General features: G+C 40.8%; 1 protein-coding gene across 2 annotated transcripts in view; it reads left to right on the top strand.

Moving 5' to 3' along the window:
- The first annotated feature begins 3,019 nt into the window (after positions 1-3,019).
- LOC306696025 (ras and Rab interactor 2-like) overlaps positions 3,020-18,658 on the top strand; it is a 34,275-nt gene continuing 18,636 nt past the window's right edge. For both annotated transcript variants that reach the window (XM_079159508.1, XM_079159509.1), the window contains exons 1-2: positions 3,020-3,167; positions 10,722-10,817. In XM_079159508.1, coding sequence (XP_079015634.1) covers positions 10,758-10,817 — 60 coding nt within the window. In that variant the 5' untranslated portion in view covers positions 3,020-3,167; positions 10,722-10,757. The remainder of the gene's footprint in view (positions 3,168-10,721; positions 10,818-18,658) is intronic.

Here is an 18,658-nt window from a genome sequence, read left to right as displayed (position 1 = left end):
TGAAGCCTTTGGGTGCCATAAAAGTGGCAGCTTGAACATCAAAGAAGAGGCTGCTCATCCTCCATGAACAAGGAGTGGGGGAAGGATCGACAATCAGCAATCAGACTCGGGGGGTGCAGCAGGCAAGCGGAGTGGACCCCTAGTGATGGTGATGCACACAATACAACAAAGAGGGTGAGTTAACTTTAGATTCTTTAGATGACAAACTCGTACATTTAATACACACATTAGAAACTAGACAAACACTCACACTCACATCAGATGTATTCAAATGAAATTGAAGGATTTGGAAAGTTAAGACAAGTCACGTTAACTATTAAGGTATAGATGGTTGGAATGTCACATGCAGGCTGATTCACTTCACTGCACAGCACATATGTTATGTGAACTAGAGGAAGGTTAGAAGAAGTATGACTTAGAGAAGTGGAAAGGTTATGTTATAATTGTTATGAGTTTATTGGATGAAAAGTACTGCTGCTCTCTGTTTCTCTGTCTCCCACACAATCTGAGTTGTAAGAGGGGGAGATTCCACAAGTGTTCTGTTACGAGGCCCAGGAATGCTGTGATGTCTGACCTACAGCAAGTCAGACTCAATACACTGACTTCAGAAGCACAAAGGATCCTGATAAACAACAGTAATAAAGATGGAGAGATGCATAACAGTTTTGTTTCTCTGAACAGGAATTTCTGCAGCTGATGCCTGTAGAATTGTGCCTTAAGTGTGCCTGCAAAAATATTCCTTACGTGTGATATTCAATTATTATAAAATTGTGAATGAATAAGCCTAGACAATTGACATGTGATCGCTTCCATTGTTACGCTAAATTAGTTTACAGCAGAGATAGCGTGGAGAAAGGGGGGTATGTAATGTCATTTTGGAATTTTGTCTGTAATTTTTTATTTTGTTGTAAAGATAGATCCACATTTTGTATTTGGTAGCGTCATGAAAAATTGCAACCTTTGTAAAAGATATGACTAAAATCCAAGTCTTTTAACTCAGTCATAGGACTTTAGGAGATAGGACATGGAAGGAGATTGAATCTTATACTTTTATTTTGGTAACTGTACAGTGCAGGTTATAATATTGATGTATGACTAAATTGACACGAGTGGAAAGCAAATTCACCACCGTTGGACGACGATGAAACACCTGGAACTATGTGGCCTTAGAGGCACAATGTGTTGTCTACTGTTTTTACCATGTAAATTGTAACACCTATTCTGCTTACACATCATGACACCTGTGTAAAGAATGATCCTTTTCCCTACACAGCTTGTACTTATTTTAGAAATGCTACACGAGAACTGTTAGAAATGCTTTTGAATGTATTAGCCTCAAGAATTGTTAATGCAGATGTTCAAGTGGATTCCTGCAGAGATTGATCGACAATTAGTGAAGCAGATATACAGGGCAACCAGTTATGAGTAGATGATGCATTGATGGATACAACTGTTTAATATTCTCACTGTGAACAGTGAGAAAGGGGGGAATTGTGAGGGATTTAAGTTTTAAAGCGCTCCTAGCATTGATATTATATGTTACAGTGTGTTTACATGTAAGAGTTTAGACCAAGAAGTAATCTCATCATCAGAGGTAATTTCATGCTGTAAGAGGAAGGTGTGAGGAGTGTACTGGAAGCGGGGGTTTGGCGAATCAAAGGAACTGGCCCCAAGAATGTAAGGAGGTGTCTGCCAGCGGGGGTTGGAACGAAGCTGGTTGACCTAGGTGAGAAGAACAGAACAATGGGTCATCTGCCCAGGAGGGGCTTATTGGATGAGCCAATCACTGAGCTGATCGATAGGCTCAGGAGTGTAACTTTGGGGGGACAAAGGGCTGTGAATCCCAGGAGAGAGTCAGACTTCCTTGGGGCCATCCAGTGAACACACCAGTTTGCTGGGTGGCCTGAACGGGGTCTCACATTTATGGAATATTATGTTTGTTTTATCATTCATGGTGTACTTCGGTTTGCAGCTGTTTTGGCTTCTGTTGGTTATTAAATATCTTGTGATTTTGATCTGGACCTGCCGATTCCTGTCCTCCATCAGAATGGGAGCAAAGGGGGGGGGGGGGCTTCTTCTCCTCTGGGCTGCTTTTCAACATGCGGCCTTCCACAGTTCTGAGAGGTTCTGAACCTAACACTAGCGACAACACAGGGGTAAAATCTGATTGGATAAAAGCTCTACTTAAAACAAGCTGCACTGGAAGCAGAGCAACTGAAGAAGACATTAGCTGTGCAATGAGAAAATAAGATAATGGGGAAAAAATTATAATACATGTAGTATATTTATGAAAAATAATTAAATTATAAAATAGCTATAACTTTGTGATTCTGTCTAGGCCAGCAGAGAAGGCTTTGCAGGCCCTGACGGCACACCACTGACAAAGACACAGGTAAATATAACTAAATCTATGGTTTAAATACACCTATACTGCCATCTAGTGGTAGAAATGGAACACTTTTACTCTGTGTCTCCTTTTACAGGCTGTGCTCTGCCTTCACTCAAGGAACAGAATATGGTGGAAAAATAAATATCAGTGCACACCGCAACCACTCTGCATACACAAATTGTGTTTGACTAAACTATATTACGAACTGTATTGCATTAAATAATGAACTGATTAATCGAAAAGTTGATTCTTGCTGTGTACATGGATAAATGAATATTAAACCATCATTTTACGTTCAGTTCATCAACCCACATATTCACAAACATATTCATAAGTGTTGAATATGTTCAATATCATACTGTGTAACAGTGTGTCATAGTTATGCTTCTCAATAGCAGCTGCTTATGAAAAACAATGAGACACATACAAAACGCTTTCATGGACATCTTTACAAAATGTAAAGTCAAGGTGAAAAATCGTCACGCCCTCCACAGCCAATCAGGCAGAGGCGTCGTATTACCACGCCCCCCACATCTGGATCGCTCTCGGTCCGTCACACCTACCCGGTGTCTCGGTCTGTTTGTCCGACATTAAACCATGTAACCGTGCGGGTCCGGAGGACAGGGAGGCTCCTCGGTGTCACTACGAAACCAAACCGAACGGTGACAGAGCGGCGTAACGGAGCGTTACGGAGCGTTACGGAGCGTTACGGAGCGCAACGGAGCATAACGGAGCGTAACGGAGCGCAACGGAGCATAACGGAGCGCAACGGAGGAAGGTGAGTAAAGTTGTCTTTGTGCAGCGGGACTCTGGTGGACTCTGGTTCATACTAGCGAGGAAGTGGATCTATGCACACTGTTGAAAAGGAAGAAGCATGTCCCTGTTCATATGATGCGCAGTGACTGTGCAGGGACGATGGGACAGAAGGTTCAACGCTTCCTAAGCTGCTGCTCACTCTTCATTGTTTTCAAAGCAGCGCTGTTGTTTTGATACAGGAGACATGAGAATGTTTGCCACAGACCCACCTCCAGAAAACCAGACTCCTGGTGAAGAGAGGAGGAGCTGGAGTCTGAGCAGGAAGCTTTGGGAGTTTTCTGCATGTTGAGTGAAGCAGATGGAATGCTGCCCCCTTCTTTTTTTATTATCTGTGGCTGTTATCTTTTTTATTTCATGCTGTTTGCTCCCATTTCTCCTGCAGAAGCACATGCTCTTCAGGAGAAGACTGTGCTATTGGGCCTAAATGCCTCAAACATCTCCTGACAATATAAAGCTACATACATGTGCACGGCTATACATCATACATGTTAGACCCCCCCCCCCCCCCCCCCCCCCATACTGCAGTTTTATATCAGTTATGGGACAAATTATCAGGAAAAATGATCGGGGTGGGCTAAACCGTTTCACTTTTTTGTATATATACATATGTATATATACATATTATAACAAGATCCTCCCAGACAATATTATAATACTTTTCTTTAATAATAACTAAAATAATCAAAGCATCTTAAATCCTAACGTGCTGATGGAATATTAATTTCCACCAAGTGGCACAGTGGAATTAAACCTTGACAGAAGTTTGAACAAAAACAATGATGAACATAAGCTAAAACCTTGCTAACACCCACCATCGTGTGGCTTTTGCCTTCAAAGGTTCAGCATTGATTCCTGGGTCAGATGACTGCAGTAGTCTGCTTTATCAATCGGCTCCGGCTTCATTCAGCAGTGATGGAAACATCACACGATCATTTTAGCCCATCTTTTTTTCCAGTGCCATGCTACGTGACGCACGAGTCCAAGATCTTTGGACGATTATTATAATTTATCGACAAACAAAACATACAATCAATATGCCTTATCCTCAAAGCCACCAGACTCCAGTCAGACACAACAGTCATTTTCTTTCAGGTCTACAGAAACAAAATGAACCTCATCAAAACCGTCTCCGTTAGTCCAACAATCACCAACTCTGGTTTGAGAGTTGAAAAGAATGACTGAATAAGTAAGATACAAAAAAGAAGCACCGTAACACTTTCACTTTCATTTTCAACAGTGTTATTGAACGTGACACGCCAGAGAAAAGAACCGACCATCGCCCTCTTTTAGTGGTTTTTTACCGTGTGTAAAAAAAACTGCATATACACGTTCATTTTGGTGGAAAAAGAGTGAAATACTGCAACTCAAGCTGTTAAGAGTCACTGAATAAATCAGTCCTTCTGTGGCTTCTGAGGGACTTTGTCCCTGACCCCTGGATTTCAAATAACAATAGTTATGAAATGAATAATAAAATCTAAATCTGTGCTTGAAATAATCGCATACATAAAATATCATTCCCTGCTCTCCCAAAAAGTCAGCTGAATGAAACTACATACTGTCCCTCACTTGTTTATTTCACAGGAATTATTACACTGTCAAGTTCTAAGAGCGTTTTAAACATGTTCACACACCTCCACATGATCTGTGAGACGCGTCTGAACCTGAACACAACATGTCGTCCTCTGCTGCTCAGTTTATCCATGTAATAAAGGGGACAATTTCCTCCTCTAAGCTGCTTTGGAATCTGTTATTGAGATTAGCTTCACTGAAAGACCAAGGCTTTTTGGCACACAGAGCCCGAGCTGCATGCTGCTTTGTGGAAATGAATCAGCTGCAAGGTATTTTAATGAATCCTAACTTCAGTCAGTACTTGGTAGGGTTATGGAGCTGAGGTTGTTTTTGTCCACTGGGACCTTAAAAGGACGGTTACTGTTGCCATCTGCTGCCTTCAGGTGCTGTTGTTTTTAACAGCCTAGGACAGGGGTCTCACACTCATCTTCACTCTGGTTCACATCAGCATCACGGTCGCCCTCAAAGGGCCGGTTGTAAATGTAACTACTCCTAACATATTGGTAAATAACTGTCTCTGCATTATTGTTTATTCAAGTGTAAAAATATTGTACATGCAGTTATATAAATGTTAAAAATATATTTAATATATTTATTCTGTTATTATAACTTAAATCCTTTTAATTTAGGGTTAAGAAACCCACATTACTCTATCAAACGTTTAAAGAAAATAGCAAAGACAAATATCAAACACAAGCTATTACAATAACTTTGTTGAAAGCTTCAAATCCTTTAAAGGGTGCGTTTGCACAATCCTACATGAAGTATTTCATGTGTTGTAAAGCCACGTTTAAAGTCGTCTTCAATGTACTCACAATACATTTACATGTCAAATGTAGAGTAACCAGCCAAAGAGCTGCTCTATGACTGTGTTTAAGTATCTCATTATTATGACTTTCTATCTCATAACTTTGACTTTCTATCTCATAATTTCGGCTATGGAGATATTTTTATTATCAAGTCTAACTTTAAATATATTTTTTTTTTACAACATTTTTTTAAACGTTTCTTCTTTTTTTTTTTGCTGGCGGATTCTTGGGCCACATAAAGTGACGTGGCGGGCCGGATTCGGCCCGCGGACCTTGAGTTTGAGACCCCTGGCCTAGAGAGATGTGAAGTAAACTCTGGTCAAACCACTTCTCCCTGAAACCGAGAACCTGGCAGGTTTATGAAAGCAGCCGCTCTAGTTCCCGCCGGTGTGAGAGTAAACTGTTAGCACTGAATGCTTTCACAGGAGCTAACTGCTAACTGGACTGAATACCCGCTTCATGCATTGATTCAGACCGTGTTGCTGCGCTATGGAGCTGCCAAAAATACGGCTTCTTCCATCCCTCCATTGGAAATACAATTCCCATCATGCTTTGGGGATGCAAGCAAAACATATATAATGTTGCCATGAAGACAGTGAGTTGGCTTCTGGCTACACATTGAGCTCTGATTTTGAGCCTATATTTGTTTACAGTTGAACATTTGTGCCATGCTGCATCAGCTACTAGCACTTCCTGTTTACTCTGGAACCACGGAAACAGACAACAATCACTGATTCACTGGATACTGAAGAAAGTTTGATTGTTAATGACTATTAGGAAAGATCTGAAGCTATAAGAGACATCTGTTTTCTGTGATTTCTAAGTGCATTTATTGATCTTTATGTGTGTATCACGTCTGCGTATTGAGATTTGAGTTATGTTTCCCATAAAAGGCCACTGCAGAGATATTCAGTCACCAGCTACCAACCTGTAGAGGTGTTGCAACTTGGGAAACAGGTTCAAAATCGTCTTTATTGTGCAGCATATACAATAATTCTAAATACCACTATCTAGTTGTCACACAGTGAGCATGAGTCTTTTGGGGCCTCTGAGGGTCCGGGGTTTGTAGTACGGTCTTGGTTAGAGCCAGGCTTGGGCCGAAGTAATTAAAATCCACTTTCCGGTGTATGTTTACCCTTTGCTTGTCTTTCATATCTCCTCCATGACTCAACAACAACAAGTGCTGCTGTAATGGTGGTATTGGACTATTATCTGCTCATCTGCTCGCCTCCCCCTCTTCCTTTATACATCTCAGAAATACAAGTTATGCAGAGACATTGCCCCCTCCTTCCTTGGCATGCCCAGTGTTCCTGGTACTAATTTAAAGGGGAGTAGCCCAGAGAAAACAGCACAGGCTTTTCTCAGTTGACCTTTTGGAAAGTTGTGGCTGGGCGGGGCTGGTGTCTGGTTTTTAGTCCAGTGGCAACCTCGATATACTGTATATATATATATATATATATATATATATATATATATAAAGTTTGATCGCTGTGATTTTGAAGGTTTGCATGTTGCTATTGCGAGCCTCCTAAATCTATAATTAGAGGTTAGGCTGTTAGTCAGGCTGGTGTTTGACAGACAGAACGTCCATAAACATTTCATGGAAAATAGCTGTGAGTGTTTAGACTCCTTCCTGGTGGAGCTGTGTTTAAGGAATAGCCTTTCTGGTTTAAGTAAGTAAGTAAAGTAAATGGCCAAGTCAGTGTATTTAAATCAAACGCACTCTTTCCATCCCTTCCTGTCCTGTGAACACACACACACACACACACACACTTCATCTGGTTTGCCTCAGGGCAATAACATGACCCAGGTGTTGGAGTTCTTTTCTGCAGTTCTGACAGCAGCATGGAGTCCAGTTAGCTTAACGCCTTGTTTACAGTCGCTCCGCACCGCGGTGTGGGAAATACTTCACAGCCGGCTCATGAGCTACGAGCACGCATAACGACGTTTGTGCTCAGCGCAACTTTCATTGCAATACTTGCTAAAACGCCAGGGAGCATTCTAAAAAATAAAGGAAATGCACCGATACCAGTATCATAAAACTACTCAATACATCTGATAATAAATCCGATACATCCTTTACTGTGATGTTAACCTCTGGTCAGTTGAGCAGGTAAGAAGAGGAAGAGCAGTGTCAGCAGTTGGGAACATTATTTTAGGATGAGCGATGATAACAAAAATAGTAACAAAACTTAGATTTAGATTAAAAATATTTTTTGGATTATTGCCGACCCCGTTAACCATTAATTAATCGACAAGATTAGTACAACAAACAGGTTAAATCTATTGTTTATCACCAGCTGCAGTGTGTGTGCACGTTTCTTGTCGTTGAGTAAATGCTGCAAGTCCTCCAGACCCAAGCTTATGGAGCTAAATCCAGGTCAAAAGTTTTGTTCATTTCAAAAAGAAATTTGAACCTGAAAGTTGAAGTTGTGATCTTGAACATTGAAAAATACAGCAATGTATTCAAAATAAAAATAAGTGGGTGCGTGAACCCGGTCGGGATGTAGAAGGGGGTGCGTGGCCTAAACAGTTTGGGAACCGCTGCTGTAGAGTATAAATCTATAATGTAATATAAATATAAGTAGGCTACATTAGACCGTGCCCAGTTTATAATTTCATACCATTAGCACAGCTTGTAATGCCTCATATTTGTTATAGAGCATCTTTGATGCAGCTCCTCAATGAAGAGAAACAACTGTAATCAACTGTAAACTCACATCTCATACAAAACATGTATGGACCTACTTTATCTCCTTGTTACAATCCATGCAAAGAAAAGAGTCAAATATTTGGAACAACACATTTACTATAAAAAAAATCATCCTGTAAACAATTAGATGTGTTGATTAATTGCTTTTATCAGTATTAATGGCGGTCAGGTCTGAAAAGACCCACGCGTTCAGCAGGTTCCTAGTAACAAAGATTCAGAGGTGCACGACCAAGCACCGTGATAACTGCGAAGCAAGGATTAAGAACTGACAAAGAACAAAGGAACTGAGGTATAAATAGAGACTGACTGACAAGGGAAGTGAGAACAGGTGAGGTGAGTGCAGGACTAATGAGGGGTTGGTGAAACTGATCAGGGCTATGAAGAATTGTATAGGTCTCAATTTTCAATTCTAACACATACTGTCCAATAAAGAGGCCATGGTGGGATGTGGTGGTACTTAAAACCCTGGCAGTTCAGCAAGCTTAATATTCATGCATTAGTGCCACAGTATGTAGCATGTACTCAATATTTGCCTTTCAGAACACACACAAACCTGCTTGTGATACCAGCGGTATAAACTTGTCATAGTGCGCCATCAACAGGCAACAACAAAGCAAGCTCTGACAACAACGCACACAGACTTCATTCTCTGCTCAGGTAGACATCACTGCTCTAGATCTGTACATAGATGATAGCTGTTTGATATATTAATAATTTGAATGTTGAATAGAGAACCTTTTAAAGATGAATTTCACTGATGGCACTGTTATTATTATTTCAAATTATCTGTAGATTATATATAGTATCGCTACCATGAATTCTTTAGGACACGATAATCGTGGAGTAAAACATCTGATACTGAAAGAAGTTGGACCACAGCATGTTTAAGAGCCGATAGAACAGTTCCTGTTGCTAATGAGCTATTAATAATCAATAAAATACTGGGCCTACCTGTATTAATAACGTCTTTAATAAATGTAGTTGGTATCAAATCAAGACAGCGATACAGGTTTAACATTGCTAAAATAACTAGGAATATCCCTCCAGACATGTAAAACACGGTCTGGGGGGGGGAATTTGATTCTGTTTTAAGAAAAGTTTATTATCAATTATCTTAAAAATAATTGGCGGATTCAAGGGGTTTGCTTCTTTAAATAGACACAGATAGAGAAATAGAAACTATGGTGGGAAAGAAGGGCAGCTGTGCTGGAACCGAGGACAAGATGGAAAATGAATTACGTATGTAGGACATGGGAACAAAGTCTAGTGAAATGTGAGAGAGGGAGGAAACAGGAGAGACAGGCAGAGATGGGCATTATTTCAATTACTTGTATTTGAAATACGTATTTCGATTACTTTTGAGTATTTTGTCATTTGTATTTGATAGGGCCGATTCAAAATCTAACATAATTTGTAACAAAATACTTTAGAGTGGAGTAATTTTGTATTTAAAATACTCAAAATACTTTCTCCACGAATCAAAAAACAGTCCAGAGTTCAGTCTTCAGATCTTCAAGTTCAGCTGATTGGCTGCCAAGTTAAATATTGTATCTGAGTGACAGATGGCAACTAGCTTGATGTATAACTTATGTCTGGGTCTGGCTACATAGCCTATTGTACATGGTGATGGTTATAATATCAAGCTAGCGATCGATGCTAACATGCTAATGACGCTAGCATGCTGTCTAGGCTAGTGCCAGTGTTTAGCAAGTTAGCTTATCAGTCGAGTAGCTAGCTGTAGGAAGAGGGAGATTGGGAGCTTGTATGTCATAAGTAAATTCATATTTTCTTGATGATACAAAGCCAAAGTTTATGGGCTGTTAAGTCCCATTAATAAAAATATATATATACATAATCAATCAAGTTGTTGTCTTTTAATAGCTTTGCTTAGTTACACTGACATTCTGTGACTGTTCTTCCTGTTTGTGGGGTTCACCAGAGCTTTGTGTACATTATATAAACCTGAATGCTCTGCTAGACCACATGGTGAGAAAATGGAAAATCCAGAAAAAAGTATTTCCTATATTTTAAATATAAAATACATGTATTTTGTTACATTTTCTGGCACCAGTATTTTGTATTTTGTTGTAATACATTTATTTGGGGGTATTTTGTATTTTGTATCAAAATACATTTTGATGTATTTTTGCCCATCTCTGGAGACAGGTAATGAGAGGACAGAGGCTAAGGATTAGGACTGGAATGAGATAAAATAGGATTGAGGCTGTTGTCTGAGATCAAGGGGCGAAAGAAAGACGGAACAAAGAGAGAGGAGGCAGGAAAATGAAAGGAGAAGAAGAGGTACAAGAGAGAGAGGAGGGGGGAGACCGGCACCTCCATATTACTGGCTGTGGCCAAAGTAGGAATGTCCTCTGGTTGCACCACAGCTGAAGTGTCTGGACTGAAACATACTTTTGACCCACAGAGCTCCTGCAGACGCTGTCCCAGACAGGAAGACAACATGGCCTCCAGCTCTAACCCCCTCAGTGGCCTCACAGACAGGAGCGGGAGCTTCTTTAAGGTGAGGACTGATGGATGATTCATGTAGCTGACTTTGCAAAACATCACTTTGAAATATAAAACACATCACTTCCTGTGTATCAAATGTGATTTTCCTGATATTCTGACTCAACACTTGTTTGTTTAGAACAGAAAAAAAATCACGAATGTTAATCACAAGGGTTATGCTGCAAAACCAAAACCTAGAAAACTAGGCTACATCTGGTGACGTTGTAGTTAAAGAAATGTATCATTTCCATGAACAGCATGTAAAACTGGCTGGTGACATAGACACACCTAGCTCTGGCGGAAGCTAAATGACGGCCACTTCATTTTTCCACTTGGTGTTTCCTGGACAAAAGTGGTCATGTTTTCCCAGAATGAAGACTGCATTTCCCATGAGCACCACTGCCTCTTGTGGTAAAGATCTGGCTAGCACATGCTTTTGTTTTGGAAGTCTCAACTTCCTTTTCTTACTATCTGTCTTTAGTGACCACTGCCTCTGGCAGGATGCATAGCGATACAGACTGCTGTCCATTGCCTGCATGTTGCCCATCATGCTCATGATAACAGAAAGCTTGTTTTGCTCTATGAATGCTGCTAAGGTTAGCTAGGCTACATTCAACTAATGTTAGCCAAAGCATCAGCTAGCTTAGTTTTAGCCACCAAGGTAAATTTATATATCTATATGTGTCTCGTAATGTATTTGATGAAAAAGTTGATACATTACATAACAGTGTGAGGAAGAGGAAGAGGACCCAATTAGGATTTCTGTAATTGTCCCCATGTGTTGAAGACCGAACAGGGTTAGCTCTTGTTTTCACCGTGCTCTATCGCTGTCCCTTTAGCTGCCTTTTCTTTATCTCTTTGCTACTTTTCAGTTTAAAGAAATTGTGAGTCAAACAAAGCAACATTTATGAAACTATGATAATGAGAGCCTAACTAAATACTTGGAGCGAGACAATTAACCTTCAAATTGTGAAAATGGTAAATGAGTTGAACTGTTCTAGCCCTACGACCACTAGAAGCTAAATGTGTCTCCTCTCTGCTGCTGTGGTTATCATTCATGTCCTGCCAGGGACAAATAGTGCAAACAGTCTGTAGATGTACTTTACAGTGTGTGAGTCCTGCTCACTGCTGTCCCGTGGGGAAGCTTACTGATAATAAGGTCAAGTTGTTTTCATTCACTGTTCATACAGTCCATACCTACAAAAAGTAATGCGCCAAGTCCGTATATAACTCTTGGCATCTTGAGCCAGGACATACAGGACTGAGGCAAAAGAAGTCAGGTGATGTATTTTAAACAGAGTTGACTAATTTTACCTTATTTTTGTTTCCTAACTTACGTAACACGATTACTCTAATCAAGGCTCATGTCAAGTAAACAGTATTTGTCAGAGTAGCAGCTTGTATTGTTTATAAAAGGAATGCCTGATGTTAAACTGCGCACTGAAAAGAATGACGAAATATACAATTTTGTTTTGTTTATTTTGTTTTGTTTTCAAGTTCCACAACTCAAATACACATAAAGTATAAGAAAACAATAAGTCATTACTTTTGAAATAGTGACAAACCAAAGCAAGTTAATGCTGATGTAAAAGGTGTTGGCTGAAGATTTAGCTTATTACACCTTTTTACATGAATCATTATACACTTCTCATTGAATTTATACACTTAATAGATTACAAAATATGAAAAATAAAGTTGATTAAAGCCAGAGTGGGCAATGTATTTTAGATTTTTGTTTGTTATATTTGTTGAAATTCTAATTACAACCTGATGGATCAAATGCTTTGACAAAGAAGAAAGAAATCTGCTTTGACTGTCATAAGGGACGGTAAGAAGCACATACAATCATTTCCTTCTGCCCAAAAGTAATGATTGGATGGACTACATACCTACCTGTCTAACTACTTTACCTGTCTCTACCTACCTGGCTTCCAACCTACCTATCTCTACCTGTCTCTCTGTCTATGTACGTATACATGTCAACCTACCTGCCTGTCTCTACCCACCTGTCTACTAAACTACCCGTCTCTGCCTCCCTGTCTACTAAACTACCTTTCTCTACCTCCCTGTCTACTAAACTATCCGTCCCTACCTACCTGTCTACTAACCTACCTGTCTACTAACCTACCTGTCTACTAACCTACCTGTCTACTAAACTACCTGTCTCTACCTACCTGTCTACTAACCTACCTGTCTACTAACCTACCTGTCTACTAACCTGCCTGTCTACTAAACTACCTGTCTACTAACCTACCTGTCTACTAACCTACCTGTCTACTAACCTACCTGTCTACTAAACTACCTGTCTCTACCTACCTGTCTACTAACCTACCTGTCTACTAACTAGGGCTGCAACTAACGATTATTTTAATAATCGATTAATCTGTCGATTATTTGTTCGATTAATCGATGAATCGGATAAAAAAAAAAAAGCATTAGTTTCTAACCCTTTTTTCAAAAACAGAACTGACAAAACAACAAATTCACAGTGCAAAAAATCTTCAGAAAGTGCACAAACGGGTTGCTCGAACATCCCTGAGCTGTTAAAGTAATAATTTAAAAAAATAAATGGACTAATATCAGGAGTGGGGTTCAGCGGGTTACCCACGCCTCTCGGTGAAGGGTAGACACACGCTGATCCACTCAGTGTGGCGCGCGTGCAGCCCCAGACATCTAAGGGCATCACAGACCTGTTATTGCTTAATCTCCTGCGGCTGAACGCCACTCGTCCCTCTGAGAAGCTGGACGCCGACCGCACGGGGCCACATAACTAGTTAGCATGCCGGAGTCTTGTTCGTTAATGGAATTAACCAGACAAATCGCTCCACCGACTAAGAACGGCCATGCACCACCACCCACAGAATCCAGAAAGAGCATCAATCTGTCAATCCTTTCCGTGTCCGGGCCGGGTGAGGTTCCCCCGGCCGTCCCTCTTAATCATGGACCCAGTTCAGAGAAAAACCCACAAAATAGAACCTGTAGCCACACTGGTCATAAAAGAATTGCTTCTTCCTGATGTTCACGTTTATTATTGTCCTCTCATGGAAACACCGGGAAAACTAGAGACACAAAACAGCTTCACGTACAAACAACAAAGAAACAAATACTCTGTCTCTCATCACCTACAAGTATAACAGCACTTTAATGAGTGAACTGAATACACGTCACCGTGTTCTGGTAGACCAGCAGTAGAATAACACGGGGAAGAAAAAGTTCGCTGTTTTCTCCCGCCATTTCTCATCTTTCTGAGCTCCGCTTAACTTCCGGTTTAATGGTCACGTTACAAAAACAAAAGCTCGTCTATCATAAGTAAAACAACGGCAAAACGGTTACGAGTTAAACACAAGGTACCCAAAATGGCAGTAAATGTAATTATTATAATTGCAGAAATAAACTAAAAATACAACTCGCATAAATCAACTTCCGGTGTTGTCACGGCAACGTTTATACGCGGTCAGCGTCAGCTACAGAACCGGAGTCCTGTTCCGTTATTCCGAGCTGCTGTGAACACTCAAACATCTCCGCGACTTATTGAGTGGCGTAATAATCGCGCGACACAACGAATCGATAATGAAATTCGTTGCCAACTCTTTTGATAATCGATTTTTATCGATTTTATCGATTCGTTGTTGCAGCCCTACTACTAACCTACCTGTCTACTAACCTACCTGTCTACTAACCTGCCTGTCTACTAAACTACCTGTCTACTAACCTACCTGTCTACTAACCTACCTGTCTACTAAACTACCTGTCTACTAACCTGCCTGTCTACTAACCTACCTGTCTACTAACCTACCTGTCTACCTGTCTACTAACCTACCTGTCTACTAACCTGCCTGTCTACTAAACTACCTGTCTACTAACCTACCTGTCTACTAACCTACCTGTCTACTAACCTACCTGTCTACTAACCTGCCTGTCTACTAAACTACCTGTCTACTAACCTACCTGTCTACTAACCTACCTGTCTACTAAACTACCTGTCTCTACCTACCTGTCTACTAACCTACCTGTCTACTAACCTACCTGTCTACTAACCTGCCTGTCTACTAACCTACCTGTCTACTAACCTACCTGTCTACCTGTCTACTAACCTACCTGTCTACTAACCTGCCTGTCTACTAACCTACCTGTCTACTAACCTACCTGTCTACTAACCTACCTGTCTACTAAACTACCTGTCTCTACCTACCTGTCTACTAACCTACCTGTCTACTAACCTACCTGTCTACTAACCTGCCTGTCTACTAAGCTACCTGTCTACTAACCTACCTGTCTACTAACCTGCCTGTCTACTAAACTACCTGTCTACTAACCTACCTGTCTACTAACCTACCTGTCTACTAACCTACCTGTCTACTAACCTACCTCTCTACTAACCTGCCTGTCTACTAACCTACCTGTCTACTAACCTACCTGTCTACTAACCTACCTGTCTCTGCCTGCCCCTTCAACAAGCTGCTAACTTGACAACAGTGAGTGCTAGCAATAGCTATGGTCGTTGTTTATGTTCCTTTTGATCCTCTGCTTTATGGTCTATTTGACTCTAAATTAACCATAATTTACTAAATGAACATCATGCTGTATTGAAGAAGACTTGAAACTAGAGATTGAGACCATTAACTCATGTTTACAATGTTTACTGAGGTAATAAATCAAGAGAGAAGTAGAGTCATTTTCTCATAGACTTCTATACAACCAGAGTAGTCGCCCTGATAGACATCAGAGAGAATGCAGATTTAAGACACTTCAGCATTGCTTCACTTTTCAGACGCGGAGGTTGGCATCTGTGTATATTTTTACCAGTGTTGCTACAGCAGCTGTTCTGTCGTCATCAGCTGAGTCGTCATCAAGGTCGCCAGCTGCCTCTTCATTTCACCTTTATTCTGTATCGTACAGATTATGGGAGTATTGATCTACAATGGAAGAGAAATTGATCTTTCTTGTTTGTTTTATGATAATCACCTCAGTAAACAATTGTTATGGCTCTCCTTGGATCTGTGATTGTTTTGTTTGCCAACCCAGACAGTGCCCCACAAAATCAGGTTTCATCCTGAAAAACTGAAATGTTTGAAAGCTACTCTACACTAACTAGTAGTCCTTTAATGAGCAGACTAATTTTCATTTTCCATCCATCTATCACTTATGACTAATCTGGATTTCATAGGCACACATTAGTTGCTATACTGTGGTCCATATAAATCACAGTACATATGTAAAGCAGCTACAGTCTTGTGCGTTGGAAGCCCCAGTAATGGTCAAGAGGAAAAGTCGTGCTCTTCATTTAAATCCCTGCAAGCACGAGACGCAAAGCTTGTGATGAGCACTGTGTCTCAGTGGAAGATCGTTCACCTGGCTGCATCTTCTTAGTTCATTCAGGTTGTTTGACAAATTCATTGTTTTCTGCAGATGAATAAATGAAACCCACTTTCAAAGCTAAAAAAAGAAAGAGTTAGACCAGGATCAAGAAGGAACTAGGAAACAAACACTGAAAGTTGTCTGGCTTTTAATTTCCTCTACCGTTTTTTTCCGTCCTCACTAACTCTGAAACCGTGTGTGCGTGTGTGTGTGTGTGTGTGTGTGTGTGTGTGTGTGTGTGTGTGTGTGTGTGTGTGTGTGTGTGTGTGTGTGTGTTTCAAAACCAAACATAGTTTCCCGTTGACTCCATCCATGGCTTTAACAGCAGTGCATGCAGAGAATCACTTACCTCGACACACACACACACACACACACACACACACACACACACACACGCATTCACAAGTTTAAAGGAGCTGAATGAATAATGCCCTGGCATGTGTCGATGCTTGAATCACTCAGCAACATGTGTGTTCACCTTCATTTTCTAGCTCAGGAGTCTCCATGTCGTCTGCTCTGGCTCCATGCCCCATTTTCATTCATATAATTCAATGGCTCTCTCATCACAGAAGGCTTCTCTCCACAGCCACATTAATAACTCTCGCTGCTGGGCTCCTCCCACTCCGTGCCCCCCCCGATACAGCATTCCTGTGCTGGAATTGAGGTTGGACCAGTTTCTATTCTCTGTCCAGCTGTTTCACTTGAGCTTTATAGAGATACAGTGGTGAAATAAGGGAGGTACTTATCCAGTATGTAATAAGTGTATTAATCACACTTCAATAAGAATTGGTGTGTGAATATTAAATATAACAGATTCTATCAAGTTAATTTATGAAGTAAAGATATTGTAATAATGTCACGATTTGTTGATCTAACCAGGCAAATCCAAAAACTTTTGTTCTAAATATTACAATCAGATTAGCACTTTGTAACCCCAAAATCTCTGTCATCAGCGTTTAGTTCTAGTAGTTTAAACTGAAACTTCTGCTGCTTTTCATTATGCTAACATGTCTCCTGTGAAAGAGATGTGAGGATGGAGGAGCCACATGAGAGATCCTTGGTTCCATAGCGCTGTCAAAGTCACTGGTATGCAGAACCCCTTATTGAGGAACAATTTCAGTATCTTCTGCCACATGTGGAGGTGCAGCATGCTTCTAGGGTGCATCTGTGTTTCCTAGCTCCAAGCTCCTCTTCGTGGTGCATTTAAGGGATTTGAAGATCCTCCATCATGGCGGAGGGGAAAGAGAGGACACGAAGGTTCTTGCTGTTTGTCTCTCTACAGTGCTGGTCAGTTGTCTATAGACCCTTGTCCCTGTCTTCACCACGGTTCTAATTGAGCGTCCTCAGTTTGTGTTTGAAGTGTACAGTGTTCAGGGCTCCAGTAACACTGTCCACTCATGCTGTAGAGTGTGAGGCTTTCACAGAGCTGGCTCCACTTAGTCGTAGGAGGGGAGAGTCAGAGGGGCCTGTGGTGGCTGTGGTCTGGAGCCCAGCTGGTGGAAGACCGACCGTTTGGACAAGGAGGCCTCCTACTGGTTGAAATGTAAACTAGTGATTCTGTATGACGCTTTGTGTTTACGCTACATGGGTAAAGCTTACCACGTCTAAAGAAGCCTGATAATCTCACACTGACGTGCCTTCTCTTCATTACCTCACATTTCTGGTCTTCATTATACTGTGATCTGCATCCAGATGCACTGATTGACCCAGATCATCAGAGTAAAGCAGCCAAATGTGAACATCTGCTCGGATGTGTTTGAGGAATTTCTGCAATGTAGGATGAAGGAATGTGGACGAGGCTGGAAAAAAACCCAACAACAACAACAACATGAGAAGCAATTAGTTGCTAGAAGTCTTAATACAGCTGAGCAGTTTTTCCACACCCTTTTAGGAGGGGGATTCTCATATCGTATTCTCATATTTTTCATTATTCTGCACCAGAGGTTTTCAAAGGAGAGTTGAAGCGAGAGTCAGAAAGGCAAAGATGCTGCATGAGGAGCAATGGACGGGTGCACGCAGGTGTTCCAGAGGAAACAGGAAATTAGTTTTGCTAGTTTGTCCCACTGATTTGTTCATTTCATCAACAAGGGGGCAGCACAACACAGCTTATGAGTCAATGAAGTACTTTTACCAGATGACAGCAATTTGTGTTAGATTTCCTTATAACTCCAGAGCTTGCCTGAGAATCTTCGTAACAAAGTAATCCAGTATTGTTGACTGTACATCTGTAGATACATTGCAAACAGGAACTTCTAATAGCTAGTTCTTCATACTTTCAATGGTGTCCATTTGCCAAAATGTAATTAAATGTAGGCTGAAGAAACAGGGCTGAAGTTGTAGCCCACAGTGTAACTCACTGAATGGCTACATTACACTTCCTGTTCGCATTGGGCAGCAGACCACAAGAGTTTTAGGCATGCTTTGTTTCAGCGATCGTGAAACACATTCCACATCTGTCATTAGTATTTATAACGTTAGCTAAAACTAAACACAGTA

This window comes from Pholis gunnellus, assembly GCF_910591455.1.
Source record: "Pholis gunnellus genome assembly, chromosome: 5".
Lineage (NCBI taxonomy): Eukaryota > Metazoa > Chordata > Actinopteri > Perciformes > Pholidae > Pholis > Pholis gunnellus.
The sequence above is the reverse complement of the archived record's forward strand: the minus strand, read 5'-3'. Positions and strand labels throughout refer to the sequence as shown.